This window comes from Acomys russatus, chromosome 22 (genome assembly GCF_903995435.1).
Source record: "Acomys russatus chromosome 22, mAcoRus1.1, whole genome shotgun sequence".
NCBI classification, from domain to species: Eukaryota; Metazoa; Chordata; class Mammalia; order Rodentia; family Muridae; genus Acomys; species Acomys russatus.
In genome coordinates this window covers 34,663,168-34,681,511 of record NC_067158.1, presented here as the reverse complement: position 1 = coordinate 34,681,511, position 18,344 = coordinate 34,663,168, and the positions used below count along the sequence as shown (strand labels likewise).

General features: G+C 44.8%; 1 protein-coding gene across 1 annotated transcript; it reads right to left on the bottom strand.

Annotated features, from left to right (window-relative positions):
* Positions 1 to 1,165: 1,165 nt before the first annotated feature.
* Bst1 (bone marrow stromal cell antigen 1) lies at positions 1,166 to 17,776 on the bottom strand. The gene is made up of 9 exons (XM_051164891.1): positions 17,455 to 17,776; positions 16,120 to 16,246; positions 14,801 to 14,936; positions 14,187 to 14,269; positions 10,522 to 10,598; positions 9,408 to 9,500; positions 6,501 to 6,587; positions 3,381 to 3,440; positions 1,166 to 1,566 (listed from the first exon to the last, which is right to left on the bottom strand). The coding sequence occupies exons 1-9, from the start codon at positions 17,631 to 17,633 to the stop codon at positions 1,461 to 1,463; spliced, it is 948 nt and encodes a 315-aa protein (XP_051020848.1). The 5' UTR covers positions 17,634 to 17,776; the 3' UTR covers positions 1,166 to 1,460.
* Between the last annotated feature and the right edge of the window lie 568 nt (positions 17,777 to 18,344).

Genomic DNA, 18,344 nt, shown 5'->3' with positions numbered 1-18,344 from the left:
TTTTGCACATATATGCTGTGTTTGTTTCTTTTTCCTTTTTTCTCTTTTTAAAAGTGAAAACTTGGAAAATATTAAGAAGCCAAAGGTCAAAAATAGAATACCAGGGGGGCTGGAGAGATGGCTCAGAGGTTAAGAGCACTGTCTGTTCTTCCAAAGGTCCTGAATTCAGTCCCCAGCAACCGCATGGTGCCTCACAACCATCTGTACTGAGATCTGGTGCCCTCTTCTGGCTGCAGGTGTACATGCAGGTGAAACAGTGTATACATAATAAATAAATAATCTCTTTTTAAAAACTAGAATAACTGTGAAGTCACTATCCAGAGACAAATGTACTGCCTTTTAGGGTATTTCTTTCATTCATTTACAGTGTATACATATTATACAAACACATTCATAGCAGGATTTATTACATTCACATTATATTTAATAGTACTTGCATCATATCATGGATCGTTTTATTTCCCATCTTTTTCACTTACTAACATTTTCTTATGTGATCAAATGTTCACTGAAGACAAAGACTTTTAATTTACATCTGGTGAGACTCATTCTTTCTGATACACAGCTCTAAGAGGTTGGAGAAGTCCAGGCTAGCACGAGATGCCACCTTGGTCCTGCTCACAGCTCCTCCAGCTTAACCCCTCCCCCATACCTCATGCACCCCTTCCACCAACCCTGGAATCCACTGCAATCCTCTTTCACTATAGCTTTGTCCTTTTCAGAACTCTCTATCTTTATCTTGCAATGTGAGTCTTTTGGTCAGGTTTCTTTCCCTTAGCACAATGCACTGGAGTTGCCACACATACGATTATGCATATCAATACTAGTTACTTTTGATCACTGACCAGTATTTCCTACAGTTGACTTAACTGTTCACCAGTCAGGTGATGCACATGACTTTTACTTGTTAAGTGAATATTCCATCCTATGGGTATACAAAACCTTATGTAGCAGTTCCAAGTGTGTGTGTGTGTTTGTATGTTTGACATTTTACGTTGTTCCCTTATCATAAGTAGCCATTAAATAGACACATTTATATATACTTCTTTGCATAACATCTATGTATGTATACTTTCATATACTGTACATGTACCTGACGCTCTTAACAAACACATATTGTGTCTTTTGAAACACAGTAAAATACAGAAAATATAACTACAGATACTTCCAAAAATATATTTAATTATATGATTGTACTACACTCCAGGTCTCAGTGCTTTGTATTATGATCAAAATAAGAAGTAGAAACTTTAACTCTGTGGTAGCAAATTCCATCTGGTAATCAGGACTAACTAAATGCCTTGTTTCTTGAACCATGAACATGAGTATAGTTGGATCACTGTCCGGTTACACGGTTTTCCTTTAAGCAGTGGGCTCCCTTAGTGTACACAGAGCAGGTGGACTCTTCCAGGGTAGATGCAAAGCTGAGTTCTCTTAGGACAGCGTGCTGATTTTCCTAGTCACACTTGGGAACTTGAAGCCAAAGCCACTAAAAGAGAAATGATAAGGCTGGCATCTCTTGACGCACGAAGAGATGGGCTCTCCCTCTGCATGGATGCCGAGGCTCTGAAAAGAGTATGGGAAACAGAGACAATGTCAAAGTGTGACGTCCGCTTTCAAAATCACGCATGCGCACCACAGAAATGTTTGGATAGAACAGAAAAGTTCATAAAGCAGCTAATAATTTCAGTTGGCCTTCCAAGAAAGACACACACACACACACACACACACACACACACACACACACACACACACACACACAGAGTTTGCTTCCTTTGCCTGACACCACCTCTTGGACACAGTTCATTCTGGCACACACCGAGTCAGTGTCCTTTTCCTTGTGTATGAATTCTTAGTGTACAACTGTTCGAGAGTGTTAGCCAAGTTCCTTATTGGTGAAGAGTGTATCCGCAGAGTTTAGCTGGTTAAGAAAATCCTGGCCAAATCCCACTTAAACCAAATAAGGCCTGACCTTTGGAGTTTTGAAACAGAAATTACTGAATTCTTTTCAACTATTTGAAAGGTGAATTTTCAAAAATCATAAAACTCTCTTTGTTTCAGAAACAAAGCTCATTGCTCTGGACTACTGGCCCTATCCCTACCCACTGGCGACTTCCTTAGGGCTCTGAAGCGCCTTCTTTGTTAGCCAATGGTGCTCCCCTGCTGGACATTTACTATAGCTGCACTTCTGATTCAGTTTAGGACCATACTTGAATCATTATTCCCCATAACTTTTTTTTCTTTTTTGCCTTAAAATAATTAACTAATGAGGTCCTATTCTGTCAGAGGTCTAGGGGAGGGGAATAGGGCAAAAGAAGGATGGAGGGAACCAGAAGACACAAGTAAGGGGATAGCAATCAGGATGCAATCTGAATAAATTATAAAAAAAAATTAACTAACCAATATCCAGATACATTTTATTTATCTTAAACAAATAAAATAACAGAGGAAAATACCAGAAATAACAATGGTCTCCCCTCATCTTTTTGCCACCCTCACTCTCTTTCCTAGAAGTTACAATCAGTGGTTTGGAGTTCATCTTCTCAGGAGCATTTCTGCTGTCTGCCTCCATTACCACCCACAAATGAAGCCACAGCTTTGTTTCTCTTTGAACTCTATTTCTGGGTCTATGCTAGAGGTGTTGGATTGACATATTTCAGAGCTAAAGATGGTTGTGAGCCACCATGTAGGTGCTGGGAATCAAACTCAGATCCCGTGGACCAGCAGCCATTGCTGTTAAACACTGTGTCATCTCTCTAACAAAATATATTTTTTTTCTTTAAAAAAGTATAGAAATATCTTCAGCCCATACACTGTCAAGTGAAAAAAGGAAGTCTGGTAATCTTCTCTATATTATTATTTATTGTAACTGATATAAGAGATCTGTCTGTGTTCTGTATGTGTGCATGTTTATGCATGTATATGGATGCACACATGCACTACGACAGGAATTTCATACTCTACAAGGACACACAAGACTGTAGAAACGTTCACCTACCTACTTTGAGTAAGGAAACTGGGTGGCATAGGAACAGAAAACTGTTCACTCGCTTCTCTCTTTTTATAATTGTAAATTTTTTTCAAGCACGTATATTAACTTTTCAAAAAATAAATTAGCATTAAGAAGGAAAAGCTCCAAAGTCCCCTCCTGCCCCACTTCTAGAATGCCTGATGAAGAGCTGATAGGCAGGAGGATGGTGTCAGGCTTCCTCGGAAGAATTGGTTCAGCTTGCAGATGTCTGTAACACTTGCACCAACTTAGCTAGGAGACTGAGGGGCTGAAGTTCAGAAAAAAACCTGCTCTGCAGTGGGTTAGTTAGGAAATGGATGGAACATTAGACTGCAGTTCACCTGTGCTCTGATTTGGGCCATTTACTTACGAGTTCATCACGCAGTCGGGGTGAGTGCTATGGTCCACACACATTAAGAACTTCACTGGTCTACAGAAGGAAAACAGGACAGGAGAGATTATCCGAATAGCATCCACCTATTAAATGTTTATGATGTGCCTGCAAGGTGCTGGAAACACAAAGTGGCATCTTTGAAGACCCCACAGGCCACTCCTTTATAAACAGCATTATCTAGGCTTTAATTCCAGCACTAGAGAGGGAGGCAGAGGTCCAGCAGATCTCTGTGAGTTTGAGGCCAGCCTGGTCTACATAGAGAGTTCCGAGACAGCCCCAGCTACACAGCGTGACTCTGTCCCAACATCCTTCTTATAAAAGCTGGCATTTACCAAGCAGTGTGGACCACAAATTCTGACTGTGTTTTGTTTAGATCATGTCATTTTACGTGTCAGCCATCCGAGGGGATTGGTCCTATTTTCAACTGCAATTTGCTGCAGATAAGGCTGACCATGATTTTGCATGGTCTCACAACTGTGAGTTGGAGGGCTAACCTTGAACGTTTTAGGCTAAAGTTCGTGCACATCCTACTTTATTAGGAAAACCCTCTTTGATGTGCACTTTGCGCAGAAGGTTGACTTAAAACACATGAGTGATGCTTAGCTGAGAATGCTCAATCACCCAGCACAATCGATGTGAAGTTCCTGGGCAACAGAAACAAAAGCAGGTGACAGTGACACCCAAAGCATGACATACAAGGCGGGCTAAGGCAGCACGTCTGAACTGGGAGAAGTGGTAGAGTTACCATGTCACTCACTACATGCTCCGTGGACCCTGCTTGGACTCTACCATGCAGTGACATCTGGTCTACCTACGTACATTTTATTGGCAGCGGTTTCCGAGACAGTGCCTCACTAGGTTGCCTTGGCTGCTCTTGTACTCCTGGGCTCTAGTGATCCTATCGCATTGACCTCGTTGAGTGTCTGGGACAACAGATGCAACATGTCCTTACATCTTTACAAAGAAATAAGCCTAGCTTTTACCCAAGACAGACCTGGAATTTCACTCAGCTTGATCTAATAAGGTATTAGCAGAAACCAGGCCAGGATGACACAGAGTCTGTGAATAGATAAGGCCCCATCCCTGTCAGTGAGGGCCCTGCTGTGAACTCTGCCTGGCACAGGACAAAAGACAATTCCAGTGAATTCCGAGGGTCAGGAGACTCTGACCTCCATTTGTCTTGTTAGCCTTTGCAGGTCAGCTCCTTAGCTACCTTGGAGCAGTGGGACACCCATAACACAGAACAGGAGTCAGCAGGCGTTGTGTGAGGCTCGGAGGCCGAGAACCAGTGGCCAGCCGAAGTGGACATCACACAAGGGAGGAGGGACACAGGCTGGGACCCAAGACAGCTGTGAAGTGGGGAGGAGGGACACAGACAGCTATGAGGTGGGGAGGAGGCTTCAGGGTCTGGCCTGACTGCTACAAACATGGCCTAGTGACTAAAGAAAGAGCCTTTCTAGACAGTTCTTGGGCCAGAGAAAAGTGGTGGTAACTCTGAAATCTGGAGCCACAACTTTCCCCACCACTGAGCTGTTATACAGGAAGAGTTGCCTGTTTAGAAATATTCCTAATGCCCTGAGCTTTAACTCAGGAAGGAAGACTGGAAAGGGGTGCTGGAGGATACATGCTTCGATACCGCACAAAGTTGGGTTCAAAACTCAACTCTGACCCTGAGTATTGATCCTGGGCCAGTTATTTAACCTCCATGACTCATCCACAAACAGAATATTTACAGCCCAAAGACAGACAAAACTAACACACGGCACTACAAACCTAGCCAGTGACAGCACAGAAGCAGACAGCTGTGCCCAATGTGGAGTCTGTGGGCAGTGGGGGTGGGGTGGGGGTGAGAGGGTGAGGTGGGAACACCCCGGATGCTGGCTATGTTCCTCTCCTTCCTATCTCAGGACTGCTGCAACTGAAGCTGCACCCCACTGTGTGTGTAAACGTGTACTTTTTTTCTATATATGGGTTCGATGTCCAGAAGCTTAGTTTTGAGTTTGAAGTGGGTGACAGATGGCCCCTAAGCTTTGTGTTTGTGTGAGCATGAGCAGCAAGGGCACTGGCTAGGGTCAGGGAGGCCTGGAACGGGGATGACATCATCCACCGATCCCGAGGCTTTGATCAGTTGGGAGAATGGCGCAGCCCATGCAGCTTTGGGGAGGCAGAAGGCAACAAGATTATGGGGTTGGGCAAGAAGACTGCTGCTGCTATTTCCACCCGGGCACACCCATTAGGTGTCTAAGAAAGCATTTCAGTGTTGAACTGAAAAACCATCAGGCTTGCACACTTAAGAGCTGAGGTGGTAGTGGTCACACACGCCTTTAATCCCAGTGTTCAGGACACAGAGGCCAGTGGATCTCTGAGTTCAAGACCAGCATGGTCTACAAAGTGAGTTCCAGGACAACCAGTACTATACAGAGAAACCATGTCTTGAAGTGGGGAGGCTGGAGTTAGAGAGAAGGAATTCTGAGTCCAGAAGAGGATTGCAACTACCCCAGGCTTAGAGACAAGCCTTGCTAACACTTATGACAGCTGAGGCATAGCATATAAAGTGTGGGTCACGATGTCTCAATAAAGAGTAGCCGCTGTGATTTTTCCTACTGTCTATGGTCAAGACCCATCTGTCAAACAAACGCCTATTTCGGTATCTTCTTTCGTTACTGTGATTTAAAGATGTGGAAACCACAGCCCTTGCTCGCCAACCTCATTACACATCAAGCACGGCTGGAGAGAGAAAGAAGACATAGGTACATGATAAACTTCTGCTTTCAGTATCTTCCAGATGCCCTTAAAACTGACTCAGGAAGGTTTTCCCTTCCCACACATCCCTAGGCAACCCAGAAATCGCCATTCATAACCTAAACCAGCCCTTTGAATCGCTCTTATCCTTCAATGTGGTTATACAGTGGCGCACGCCTTTAATCTCAGCACTCGGGAGGCAGAGGCAGGTGGATCGCTGTGAGTTCGAAGCCAGCCTAGTCTACAAAGTGAGTCCAGAACAGCCAAGGCTAAACAGAGAAACCCTGTCTCGAAAACACCAAACCAAACCAAACCAAACCAAACCAAAAATGGCGGTTATATAGCGCCACCTACCGGTAGTCATCGATACAGCTGTGCTGGAACCCCAGGGCGTCCAACCTGTCTTCTAGGACTTTTACACTGCCTTCGCCACAGGATTCCCTAAAACACAGACAGATGTTTGTTTTGTTTGTTTGTTCGTTCGTTCGTTCGTTCGTTCCTTTGTTTGTTTGTTTAACTAACAGATTAGAGAAGTAGAAAAAAGGAGAAGAAGCTGTTTCAGAGTTAACTAAAGATATTTAGGCCACTCCCGGGAATTCTTGCCTCGCGGGAAGCTCTTGCTTCTGGGAAACCTACAGTCAAGCAGAGCATTCTCTCGGGACCCATCACCAGGAAAGATGCACAGGGGGCCACGGACGGCACACGCTCTACCGCTTGCACCATGTGTAGTCATGACTGCCCCCCCCCCGCCCCCCGCCGCCCGGCCGCAGCATTTGTGACGGTCCCAAGGGATCTGCTTAACCTGTAGTAAGAGCTTCAAACCACCAAAGTATACAAAGTTTAAAATGTTAGAGAATGCAAATCAGCAAAGGAGAAAAAGGTCGTTACAAGTATCATCCCTAGAGATAATTAATTACTGCTAACGATTTCTAGGCAGCATTAGCCTCCACATACCCACAGTTAGACTTTCCATGATTTAGTTAGCCAGCCAATGTTGGCCTGAAAATACTAAGTAAAAAAAAAGTCCATAAGCAAAACAATTTAGAAGTTTTACATTGCACTCCATATTGACTGGCATGATGAAATCTCTTACTGTCCCACTCTGTCTCACCAGGATGTACATCACCCATTGGTCCAGCATGGCCACACTGTATACCACCTGTCCTTTGGTAACCCAAGTCGCCATCTTGGATGCCATACGGACTGTCGCGGGCTTGCTATTGTTTGGAAAACACCAGAGCAGCCATGCTGGCACTTTGGATAGGCCAGAGAAGCTGTGAGCTTTCGCTAGGTAAAAATTCTTGACTTGGTAAGAAAACAAAACAAAAACATATGCTGAGGTTGCTAAGCCTATAAGAGAAAAATCTATCCGTGAAATTCCGCAGAGGAAAAAAAAAAAAGAAAGAAAGAAAGAAAGAAAGAAATTGTGCTTGTCTTGCTGCTGCAGCCCAGAAGTTACGCCCACAGTGAGTACACACACTTAGTCTTGGAGGCAGGAGGGCAGCACAATGGAATATTTTTAAGCTGGATCACATTCATTTTTTATTACAGTATAAAAATACTGTTGTTCTATTTTATTACTTGTTATTCTTGTTGTTTCTTGCTGTGCCCAATTTATAAAGGAAACTTCATCATAGGATGCACAGACAGGAAAAAATAGCATACATACAGCATTAGTCTTCCACTAGAAATTTGAATCACATCCCAAGGGTAGAGGAGCTACTGTATGTAAGCTTAGACTTGCCATGAAGCTTTGCATGTATAGCACTGACATGTTTTCCGGCATGTTTGTGTGCTTTAGCCCATGTCTGTCTGTATGTGGATGTATACATACACACACATATATACCATTGTTTATAAATTCTGTGCATGTAATATATACGTATGTCTCTATATAAGTATATATACACACATGCCATCTTTGTCAGCCCTGCATGTAAACACACATATGTGTATATATACATATATGTCATTGTTTGTACATTCTGTATGTATGTATGTATGTATATATGTATGTATGTATGTATGTATGTATGTAAGCCATTGTTTGTAAACTCTGCATGGTCTCCCTTACATGACCAGATCATATCTCACATAGCAAACTCCATGTTTTAAAGACATAAGTTGATTCCTATATTCCATTGTCAATTAAACTATAACAAAGTTGTTGAAAATTCATTTTGTTCATATTAATTTTCTGTTTCTTTGGCATGAACTCCTAAAAAATAGGTTTTCTTGCATCAACTTTTGAAATCTGTTTTGGGGCTCAGAATTTCACAGGTTTCCTTTTATAATCTTAGCAACCTCATCATATGATTTATTATTATTATTATTGGTAAGTCAAGAATTTTTACCTAGAGAAAGCTCGCAGCTTCTCTGGCATATCCAAACTACCAGCATGACTACTCTGGTGCCTTGAGGACAGTAATAAGAATTCCAAGTCCATGACAGCAAAATCACATATGCTGAGCATGCCCATTTCCCTCACTCCCACCAATACTAATTCTCACCCTCATGACAGTCACAAGGTCCTCTTGACACACACATCCAGTGTCACGGGCATTCTTGGGTTTGGCAACATTCTCCTTCATGCAGCATCAAGGCTCTGAAGAATGGGGCACAACTTTCCTCTGAAGCTCTGTCACAGCTACCTAGCTCAAAATAGGCTGTGGTCTCGTTTCCAAGCTTTGGACTGAATGGGCTTAACCTTTTAATCTAGTAATATTTAAGGCACAAGGTAGAACGGTTTGCAAACCATGAGCTAAGCAAGTCAGGGGGAGGGGTGTCTTAGGCTGTTTGACAGTAGTTTTCATTCATGAAAAAGATGAGCTCCACCTTGCTTATATATAAACATGTAGTATCTGAGGAGCTGTGGATCTTCAAAATCCTGGTCCTCACCAGTTAGCCAGCACCTAGTTGCAGAAGTCGTGGCTCCATGGAGAGCAAAGAGCATCACGGAGCACAGGGTTGATTTTGGAAACCCTGGGAGGGCATTGACCCTTCAACTGATAAGGAAAAAGGGGTCTGGCTTTGACCCTCAGAAGTGTGTAAGAAACTCATTTACCCAAAGGTCTTGTGGCACTAGTAAAGATCATCACAGTGTTGGGCTGGGAGAACCCTGGCATTCCCAACTGCTGTCCTTCCCTTCACTAGAAGCAGAAGGCTGGCAGGTCCCTAAAGCTAAGTGCAAAGGGGCGCTAATCAGATCATGTGCAAACAAAGCAAGATCTCACAGCTACCACCCCAAGCCCCGTAACTTACACACTGGGTCCCCCAACTTCATGCATGACCCAGATCTCAATCCTTGTGACTTTATCCTTCTGTAAGTATGGGATTTCAAAATCTGCAAAAAACCTGGGAAGCAGAGAGGACATTTATTTTTATCTGTTCTCCTATGGGGTTGAGTCTGTAAATGCTAGGCAAGCACTCTGACATTGAGCTCTGTCTCCAGCCTAGGGGAGCATCTCTTCAAGCCTTAGCACGGTATGACAACTCTCCAGCTAGGCTGCTGGTTTACTTATACATTAAACTTTTAAAAAGTTTCCAGGAAAGCCAGTTGGGTGGCACACACCTTTAAACCCATCACTCCAGAAGTAGAAGTAAGTGGATCTCTTTGAGTTTGAGGTCAGTCTGGTCTACTTAGTGAATTCCAGAATAGTCAGGGCTATTCAGAGAGACCCTGTCTCAAAAAAAAAAAAAAAAAAAAAAAAAAAAAGCTTTTAGGATTCTTTTTACATTTTGTGTGCATGCACAAGTTTGTGTGCATGAGGGTGCTCATGTATGCGCAAATGTAAACCAGAGGACAAAATTGGGTGCTGTCTAGTCTGTCACAGTGGCCTGGAACTGGCCCCACTAGGCCAGACTGGCTGGACTAGTGAACCCCAGAGATCCACTAGTTTCTGCCACCCCAACAGTTAGATTCCAAATGTGCCACCACTCCCAGATTTGTCACTTGGCTTCTAGAGGTCAAACAGAGGTCCTCACGTTTGCAAAGCAAGCACTACCAACTTACTTTCTACATTTGGAGACTTGCTCATGTGTCTGTCAGCTCTTTTCTCCCCTTTAATCACTTCACAGACTGATCTCAGCCCCATTCCAGTCCAGCCTACATGCTCTCCTCCTCCCTTCCTCCCTCTCCTTCTCAGAGAAGGGGAGGCCCTCAAGGGGTACCGACCGTCCCTGGCACTTCGAGTCGCAGTAGGTGTTTGTCAGCTCTTAATGGTTTAACTGTGTAGACACGGCTCTAATCACTTCATACTTCCGCTTTGTTACTTTCCCTGACTGTACCAAAGCAAGCATTAGGTTGGGCCTGGGATGGCTCTCTGGCTTTTACACTGGAATCATCGGTGGTGTTCTTTGATGGTGGAGTTCTTACCCTTTCACGGGATAGGCTCCTTTTGGCTCTGAGCCATTTAGCATGACACTGATCACCCCAGAACTGTCTCTTGAATACTACAAGAAGAAACAGAGATTTTTGGAGCAAGTGAAATCACAACATTTTGGTGCTTTAAGAGCAGCGTTTTTTTTTTTCAATTGACAATTTTCAATAGGGGAAAATTTGGTATTTCACATAGATGCACATTGGTTTATTTGGAAAGGCAAATCACCTTTAAAGTTCCCCGACTCATAGACTCAATAACTCAATGTCAGGTACCCTAATCTGAGGACATGATATGGAACACATGCCATCATGTCTGCTGGAATAAACTAGGCTAAGCTGGTGTGACAAACAGCCTTGGCACTGCAGTGGCTTTACACAGCAATTCACTTTATACCCCCACTGAGCATTTACCACAGGTTCGTGGTGGTTTGGCACTTTAAGTTCTCAGTACAAGGAAGCCTCCACACCTGCAAAGTTGTTAACTGCCAGGAAGATAGAAGGGCCAGTGAGTGGGCCACAAGTCCCACGTGTCACTCCCACTCACATCTCATTGGCCCATGTAAGTCTCATGCAAATTACTGCATGGAGCAGAGTCGAAACCACAGATACACTAAGCCAGATATCTCTGGTAAGCAAAGCCCCACCACAAGCACTGCCCACAACCATGTATAGTGCGGCATGGCTAGCAAGACCAAAAACATGCTCGCTAGCCTGAGACAGCAAGGGAATGGTGCACAGTTCCCATGAGGCATCAACATAGCACTGAAGTCTAAAGTGCTAATGTGGCACTAGTGAGGATATCCCAAGGATACACGATATCACAGAAGTGCTGGCATTTGAAGCAAAGTGCAAGATTAGATGGATAAAAGATGTGCTTAGCTACAATATAATTGAGCGAGGCTGAGGGTGTGGCTCTGACAGACTAGCATGCATAAGGCCCTAAGTTCAGTCTTTGGCATCGTTAAATAAAAAACAAACAAAATAAAAAAAACAAAATAAGTGGATGTCTATATAATCTTGTTCTCATGTGTCACTGAGCCTCGTAGGATGGGGTTCACTCACTAACAAGATGACACCTGATACCATTTGTCTCAGGTGCTTCTGGCCAGTGCTAACAGTAGGGGTTAGCGTCTTCAGATGCTGAAGTCTGACAACTCCTGTGTTAAAAGGGCAGCACTTTGGTGGCAGGAGTATGGGTAGTCTCACTTGTCTTTCTGTAACTTACCATCCTCTACCACCAGCAGTGACAATGGGGGAAAAAATATTGAAAAGGGTGTAGCTACACATGTAGCGAAGCTGTAGAAAGTATTGGTTGGAAATTCAGCTAGAAAGCCTGTTTTCAAATCCCAGCTCACCTACTTTTCACAATTTTAACCTCTGGAAAGTCTTTTGACCTCTTTGTAATTCATTTCCCAAGTCTGAACAAGCAGCTACCTCAGAGGATTCCTGTAAAGATGAAACACTTAGCCAGGGGATGTAGCTCACGGAAGGACCTTTGCTTGATATGTGCAAAGCCCGAAGTTTGAGCCCCAGAACCACAAATAATGAAATAACAACAGCATTTACTGACTACTTATGAGGTTCAAGCCCTCTCATTACTATACTGGATTAACTTTGCTCCTGCTTCAACTCTCTAGCATATTCTAAGGGCTTAAAAATTGGAGGCACTGGTACTAGTTTCCCCACAATCATAGCCTGTTGGAGCATACACATTAAAGTCAGGCTGACTCATAGTGGCATGTGCTACAGTTCTTTTTTCTTCTCTTTGTTTGTTTGTTTGTTTTCAAGACAGAGACAGGGTAGGGCTTCTTTGTGTCATCTTGGCTGTCCTGAAACAAGCTCTGTAGATCAGGCTGCCCTTGAACCCGTAGAGTTCTGCCTGCCTGTGTCTCCACCCAGCTCAAGTGTAGTTTTAGTACCTGTTCACAGGTCTCTTGATATATATATATATATATAGTGTGCGTGTGCGTGTGCGTGTGCGTGTGCGTGTGTGTGTGTGTGTGTGTGTGTGTGTGTGTGGTTTTCCAAGACAGGATTTCTGTTCTGGAACTCATACTGTAGACCGGGCTGGCCTAGAACTCAGAGATCCACCTGCCTCTGCCTCCCAAGTGCTGGGATTAAAGGTGTGCACCACCACTGCCCAGCCAAAGATTTATATTTTATGTATACAGGTGCTTTTTCTGCATGTATGCCTGCAGACCAGAAGAGGGCATTGGATTGTGAGCCAACATGTGGTTGCTGTGAATTAAATTCAGGCCCTCTGGGAGAGCAACTCTTAACTGCTGAGCCATCTCTCCAACCCTCTTTTAATGATTTATTTACTTTTATTTTATGTGCATTGGTGTTTTGCCTGTGTGTATGTCTGCGTGAGGGTATCAGATCCTCTTAACTGAAGTCACAGACAGATGTGAGCTGCCGTGTGCGTGCTGAGCACTGAACTTGGTTCTTTGGAAGAGCAGCCAGTGCTCTTAACTGCTAAGCCATCTCTCCAGCCTATTACAGCTCTTTTACAGCCAGTGTTGATAGGAAACCTCTGTAGAGGTCTTAAACCTTCCAGTCTCCAATAGGAGGCTTTGGCAGCTCACTGGAGCCTGTAATTCAGATGAAGCCTTCCCTGCAAAAGTGGGAACAAATGTGCTCCCACTGGAGCTGGCAGGAGTATAGGATGAGGCCTTGTGCTTGGAGGAGGTTCTTTAATTAGCCCTGATGGAAAGTTTGAGCAAAGTCCTTCACCCTATCAGTGGACTCATTGAACACCTGGAGAGCAAAGTGGATGTGGGAGGCAAAGGCACCTCCCCGCCAAAAGGGTGGGGTGGAAGTACTCTGCCCTTTACTTGCTTCTTGATCGGCACAGTTGACATTTAATCATCAGTACTTAGCTAAGGACTTAACCCTCTTTATTTCTAATCATTATTGCAATTCCTGAGGCAGAGAATGTAAGCTACAAATGACATCATTTTATAGCCACTGACAGCCATCATCAACTATGGGAGCAATACTCTGAGACACAGACATGCCTTAGCTCTAGCTTATTGGTAACTATCAGCTCTTCTTCCATTAATGATACTCCATGGATACTGCTGATACCCACATCTAAGTCTCCAGTTTCCCAGGCTCTTCTGTAAAATAGAGATTATTCCAATTTTTTCCAGCACTAAGAATTAGCATGGCAAGCCAGGCATGGTGGTGAACACCTTTAGTCCCAGCACTTGGGAGGCAGAGGCAGGCGGATCTCTGTGAGTTCGAGGCCATCCAGGTCTACAAATTGAGTCCAAGACAGCCAGTGCTACACAGAGAAATCTTGTCTCAAAAAGAAGGAGGAGAAGAAGAAGAAGAGGAAGAAGAAGAAGAGGAAGAAGAGGAGGAAGAAGAAAAGGAAGAAGAAGAATTAGCATGGCTTTGAAACACTAAACCCAACCACAGTGCAATAGAAACGCTGACTGTGCAGGATCCCCCATGTATAGCTGACATTTGCCAAACGCTTCTCTCTGCACGAGCCACTGCATTAAGTATTTTATCTCCTTAAACCCTCACAGCTTTTTTAAATGAGTCAGAGTAATCATTAAAGTGGAAAGATTCACTGAAATGAGCTAAAGGCCTAGGGTCCGGCTCACAGATTCCACACATGCTCAACCCTCACTCACCCGTCCCAGGATTACCTGCATGGATGCACTTTTCCAATAGGAGTCCACAGCATTGTTTTCACAGTCTTCTGATGTGGGGCAGGACTGGTAATCAAGACCTAGCAGAAAAGTATGCAGACACAGTTCATATTGGAAATGTAGTCGTTTCAAGTACTTGCTAGCTCCACATTCGACATGGATTCTGAACAGTGTGCACAGTGCATTTACCCTCTCCGAGCCTCAATTTCTCCTCTCTGGAGAATGAAGAGACAAGGCAGAGTCCTGCTGCATTTGAATCATCATTGGCTCCGAGGTCAGACTGTGAGACCACACAACCTATTGGCTACACATTCCTAAGCAACTCCCTTAGTCCCTGCCATGCCTCAGTTTCCACATTTGCCAAAATAGGAATAACGATAGGCTCATAGGGGACGATGTGGGGGTTCCGGACTTAATGTGTCTAAAATAGTTATAACAGCCTGTGGCAAAGAGAAGTACACTCTACCTGTTATTGTTGTTACTGGTCACTGTAGGTGTCACCTTCCTCACAGGATTTGGGAAGGATTAAATGAGGTGAACATACATGAAAACATCCAGCACCAAAGGTAAGTCCACAGGTTGAGGAGCTGTGATGTGTACGGAAGTCTTACCAGAGGCATTTTCCTGTCGACACCAGCTCAAGAAATCTCCAACCTTGCCGTACAGAACGTCACACAGGGGCACAAGGCGACGGGTGTTCTCTCCATAGCTCATAACGAGCAGGTGGTTATTTTCCCAGAACAGTGACTGGTGAGAAACGACCAGGAGTTAAAATACAAAATAAAATGAAAGCACATTGTTGGTTGCGGTGCCATCAGGATAAGGCAGCAGCCATTGCTCATGAGATTCGGACCTGCTGTAGGCCTACTGCTTTCTTTTTCCTTGTTGCTATTGCACATTTGAAGAGAGTTGCCTCTGTCCACCCTGTATAACAAACATAGCATGTATATGAGTGGTTCTCAACGTCCCTAATGCTGTGGCCCTTTAATACAGTTCCTTATGTTTTGGTGACACCCCCCCACCCCCGACACACACACCATAAAATCATTTCTGTTGCTACTTCATGACTGTCATTTGCTACTGTTATCAATCATAAATGTAAATATTTTTGGAGATAGAAGATTGACAAAGCGGTCACGACCCACAGGTTGAGAACCACTGACTTAATATGTGCCTCACTGGTAAGATCCTTGCATTAAAAATGATTAAGGGACCAGGATTGGAAGGCTGGCCCTGTCCCATGCTGGATGTTGACCAAGGCATTTCCTCTCTCTGTGCCTCAGTTTCTATGTATGGAAAATGAGGAGTGGAAGCCTTTGGCCTCCCTCTGTAGCTTTGATTAGAATGGCATTTTTTTTTTTTTTTTTAACTGTAGTTTTCTGTCTGCATGTACACCTATATGCCAGAAGAGGGCATCAGATCCCTTTATAGAGGGTCATGAGCCACCATGTGGTCCCTGAGACTTGAACTCGAGACCTATGGAAAAGCAGCTAATGTTCCTAAACGCTGAGCTATCTGACCAGCCCCAAACACCTCCTCCTTTACAGCACAGCTGGTACCTTCCAGGATAACTAATGTCTTTATACAGCACATGGAACTGTATTCCTGGTTACTGTCTCATCTGGTCCTCAGTAGTCCCGTCTCTTTGTAGACTGGAAGAGCTACAAGAATTGGTTGTGTTTTGTTTTGTTTTGTTTTGTTTTACGTTGGATACTTAACCCTCCATACAACACCAGGAACATAGAAGAATTTCAGTACGTTATTCCCTGAGTTCATCAACTAGCTCACTAAACCTATGAGAGACGTAAAAGTTTAAGTTATGCACCTGCTTTTTGCCAACAAAGAGACACAAAACAACAACCAAAACCCAAAATGCAGCACAAACATTAAAAGCGACAGTTTTGGCCATATCTGAGGTGCCTGTCCTTACCTTGTCTCTAGGAATGGAGTGCCTGGAGAGGTTGATGAACAGGTCATAGTCTGAGGGAAGCACAGAGCAGGGGTCTTTGTCTAGCACCACCTCGAACGCCTCCCAGATGGCTGTGCAGTTTTTGTCCCTGTGCAGAAGTGCCAGTCAGGTCTGGGGACATGGTACAGAGGGTAAGGGCTGCTTGTGTTGTACGTATGAGGACCTGAATTCAATGCTCACCACCCTGCCCATGTGGCCTCCTGTACCACTCCAACCCCTGTGTTGTGTGAGGTGGAGACAGGAGGATGACTGGGACTTGCTGGCCACCAGCCTAGCTCTAGCTTCCAGGCAAAGTTCAGAAGACAGTGAGTCAGAAAATGATAGAGCAGGATACCCATTATTCTCCGGTGTGGGCACAGGCACGTCACACACACACACACACACACACACACACACACACACACACACACACACACACACACACCACAGTACAAGTTATAAAAGGAAACCCCAGAATGCACCACGATGCCCTGGGAAACATTTCCACTGAGAGAGGAAAAGCAGAGTTCTCCAGTCTAAGTAATGTAGTGCCTCCCCCACCCCCACCCCAGGCTCACAACATAAGCAGACAAGGGCACAGATAAGAGCACAGCTACAAGGTGGCAATTTCAATTTCAATAAACCATGCAGCCTCTAGTTTTCAGATGCCTTCTCTGAGGCTGTGTCAGGAGGCAAAGACCTCAGAAGACAGGAGTAGATGGCAAGTGTTGGGAGCAGCTTCTTCTGATGAGGCAGTGTCCTCCGGTGCTAGGACACCTTTCAGAATCACTTTCTTTAGCAACCGTCACATTCTCTTACCCTTGGTGAGTGGTGACTAACCAGACTCCTTATATTGTTGTCTCATTTTTTTAAAAATTGAGATGCAGCACAATTGGCATGAAGAAGATAGTATAACTACACAAAAAGCAGGCCCAAAGGAAGAAAAAAAAAAGTCAGTAGGAAGCACAGTGTGTGCAGAACAGAGAAACCATAGTCTTATGGATAGATGAGTCCAGAGGACCTGAAATTTCCAAAGGGCATCCCCTTTGGCAGTTGCTGTTAGCTGGCAAGGCGCTGTCACTCAAACTCACGTCTAGACTGGTCCTCTGAACGCTCCCTCACATACCTCTCTCACCTCTACACCCACAGGGCAGTATTATCAGCAATCTCCCCAGGACCTGGAGGTCCCCTCCGCAGGGGGCCCTGTCCTTGAGAATCGCAGGCACTTTAGCTGCCTGGAGACTAGCCTCTCTGCTTGACTTTCCAAAGCCCCTTCCCCGCACCCCTGCCTTTTCACTTTCTAGATTAGCGCCGTACCCGGGCTGAAGGTTCAGCAGTGTGGTGTACTCCGCGCAGCGGCCCAGGAAGATGCTCTGTAGATGCGGCGTGGTACCCGCCCCCCTCCACCGCGCTCCCGCAGCTCTCGTCCCCTGTAGCAGCGACAGCAGCAGGGACAGCCACAGCCACAGAGACAGCGTGAATCCCTTGGCGGCCATTGAGAAGACTTTGATTCCTCTAGCCCATGGCCTCCTGAACTCCTCCCAGTTTCTCTCCTACCGCGGAGGCGGTTCCTTTTAGCTGAGCACCGGCAGGACGCTACCCGGGACCCCCTTCCATCCCTTCGGTTCCTTTCTGAGACAAACCAAATTTGGGGCATGGTCTGGCAGAAGACATCTCAATGAGGGGTCCCAATGGGAATGAGAGTTTAAAAGACATGAGGACTTCAGCCATGGGGTGGGGGTGGGGGGGCACTTAATTGGTTTGAAATAGCAACACCCTTGGCAGGTGTACTCTTTCCCAAAGGCCAAAGATGGGTGAGTTTTGTTTGTTTTCAGGAAACACACACACACACACACACACACACACACACACACACACACGGAAATCACCCATTTGTTAACATGTGAGCACCAAGCAAGCTTAAACACAGTCCTTCCTAGCTGAGTTAATTGTCTTGGGTTTCCAGATGAGTAAACTTGGGAAAATTAATTAGCTTCCCCTGCATCTCAGTTTCACTCCCAGATAATCCTAACGACTCTCTAGAGAGCCAGAGTGAACAGATTTCCATGTAAAGTGCAAGTCCTCAGACCTTACCTTCAAAAACAGCTGTGAACTTAGACTGTTGGAACAGAAATCAATAAACATGAGGTGTGCGTGCACGCGCCGGTGTGTGTGTGGCTGGTGTGTGTGTGTGTGTGTGTGTGTGT

What these genes read in the sequence shown, in the direction of transcription:
- Bst1 (XM_051164891.1), bottom strand. Translation starts at nt 17,633, where the DNA reads ATGGCCGCCAAGGGATTCACGCTGTCTCTGTGGCTGTGGCTGTCCCTG. An exon ending in ACTCCATTCCTAGAGACAAG is followed by an intron (nt 14,937 to 16,119) that starts GTAAGGACAGGC and finishes GTTTCTCACCAG; the next exon opens with TCACTGTTCTGGGAAAATAA. An exon ending in AGCTGTATCGATGACTACCG is followed by an intron (nt 3,441 to 6,500) that starts GTAGGTGGCGCT and finishes TTCCTTCTGTAG; the next exon opens with ACCAGTGAAGTTCTTAATGT.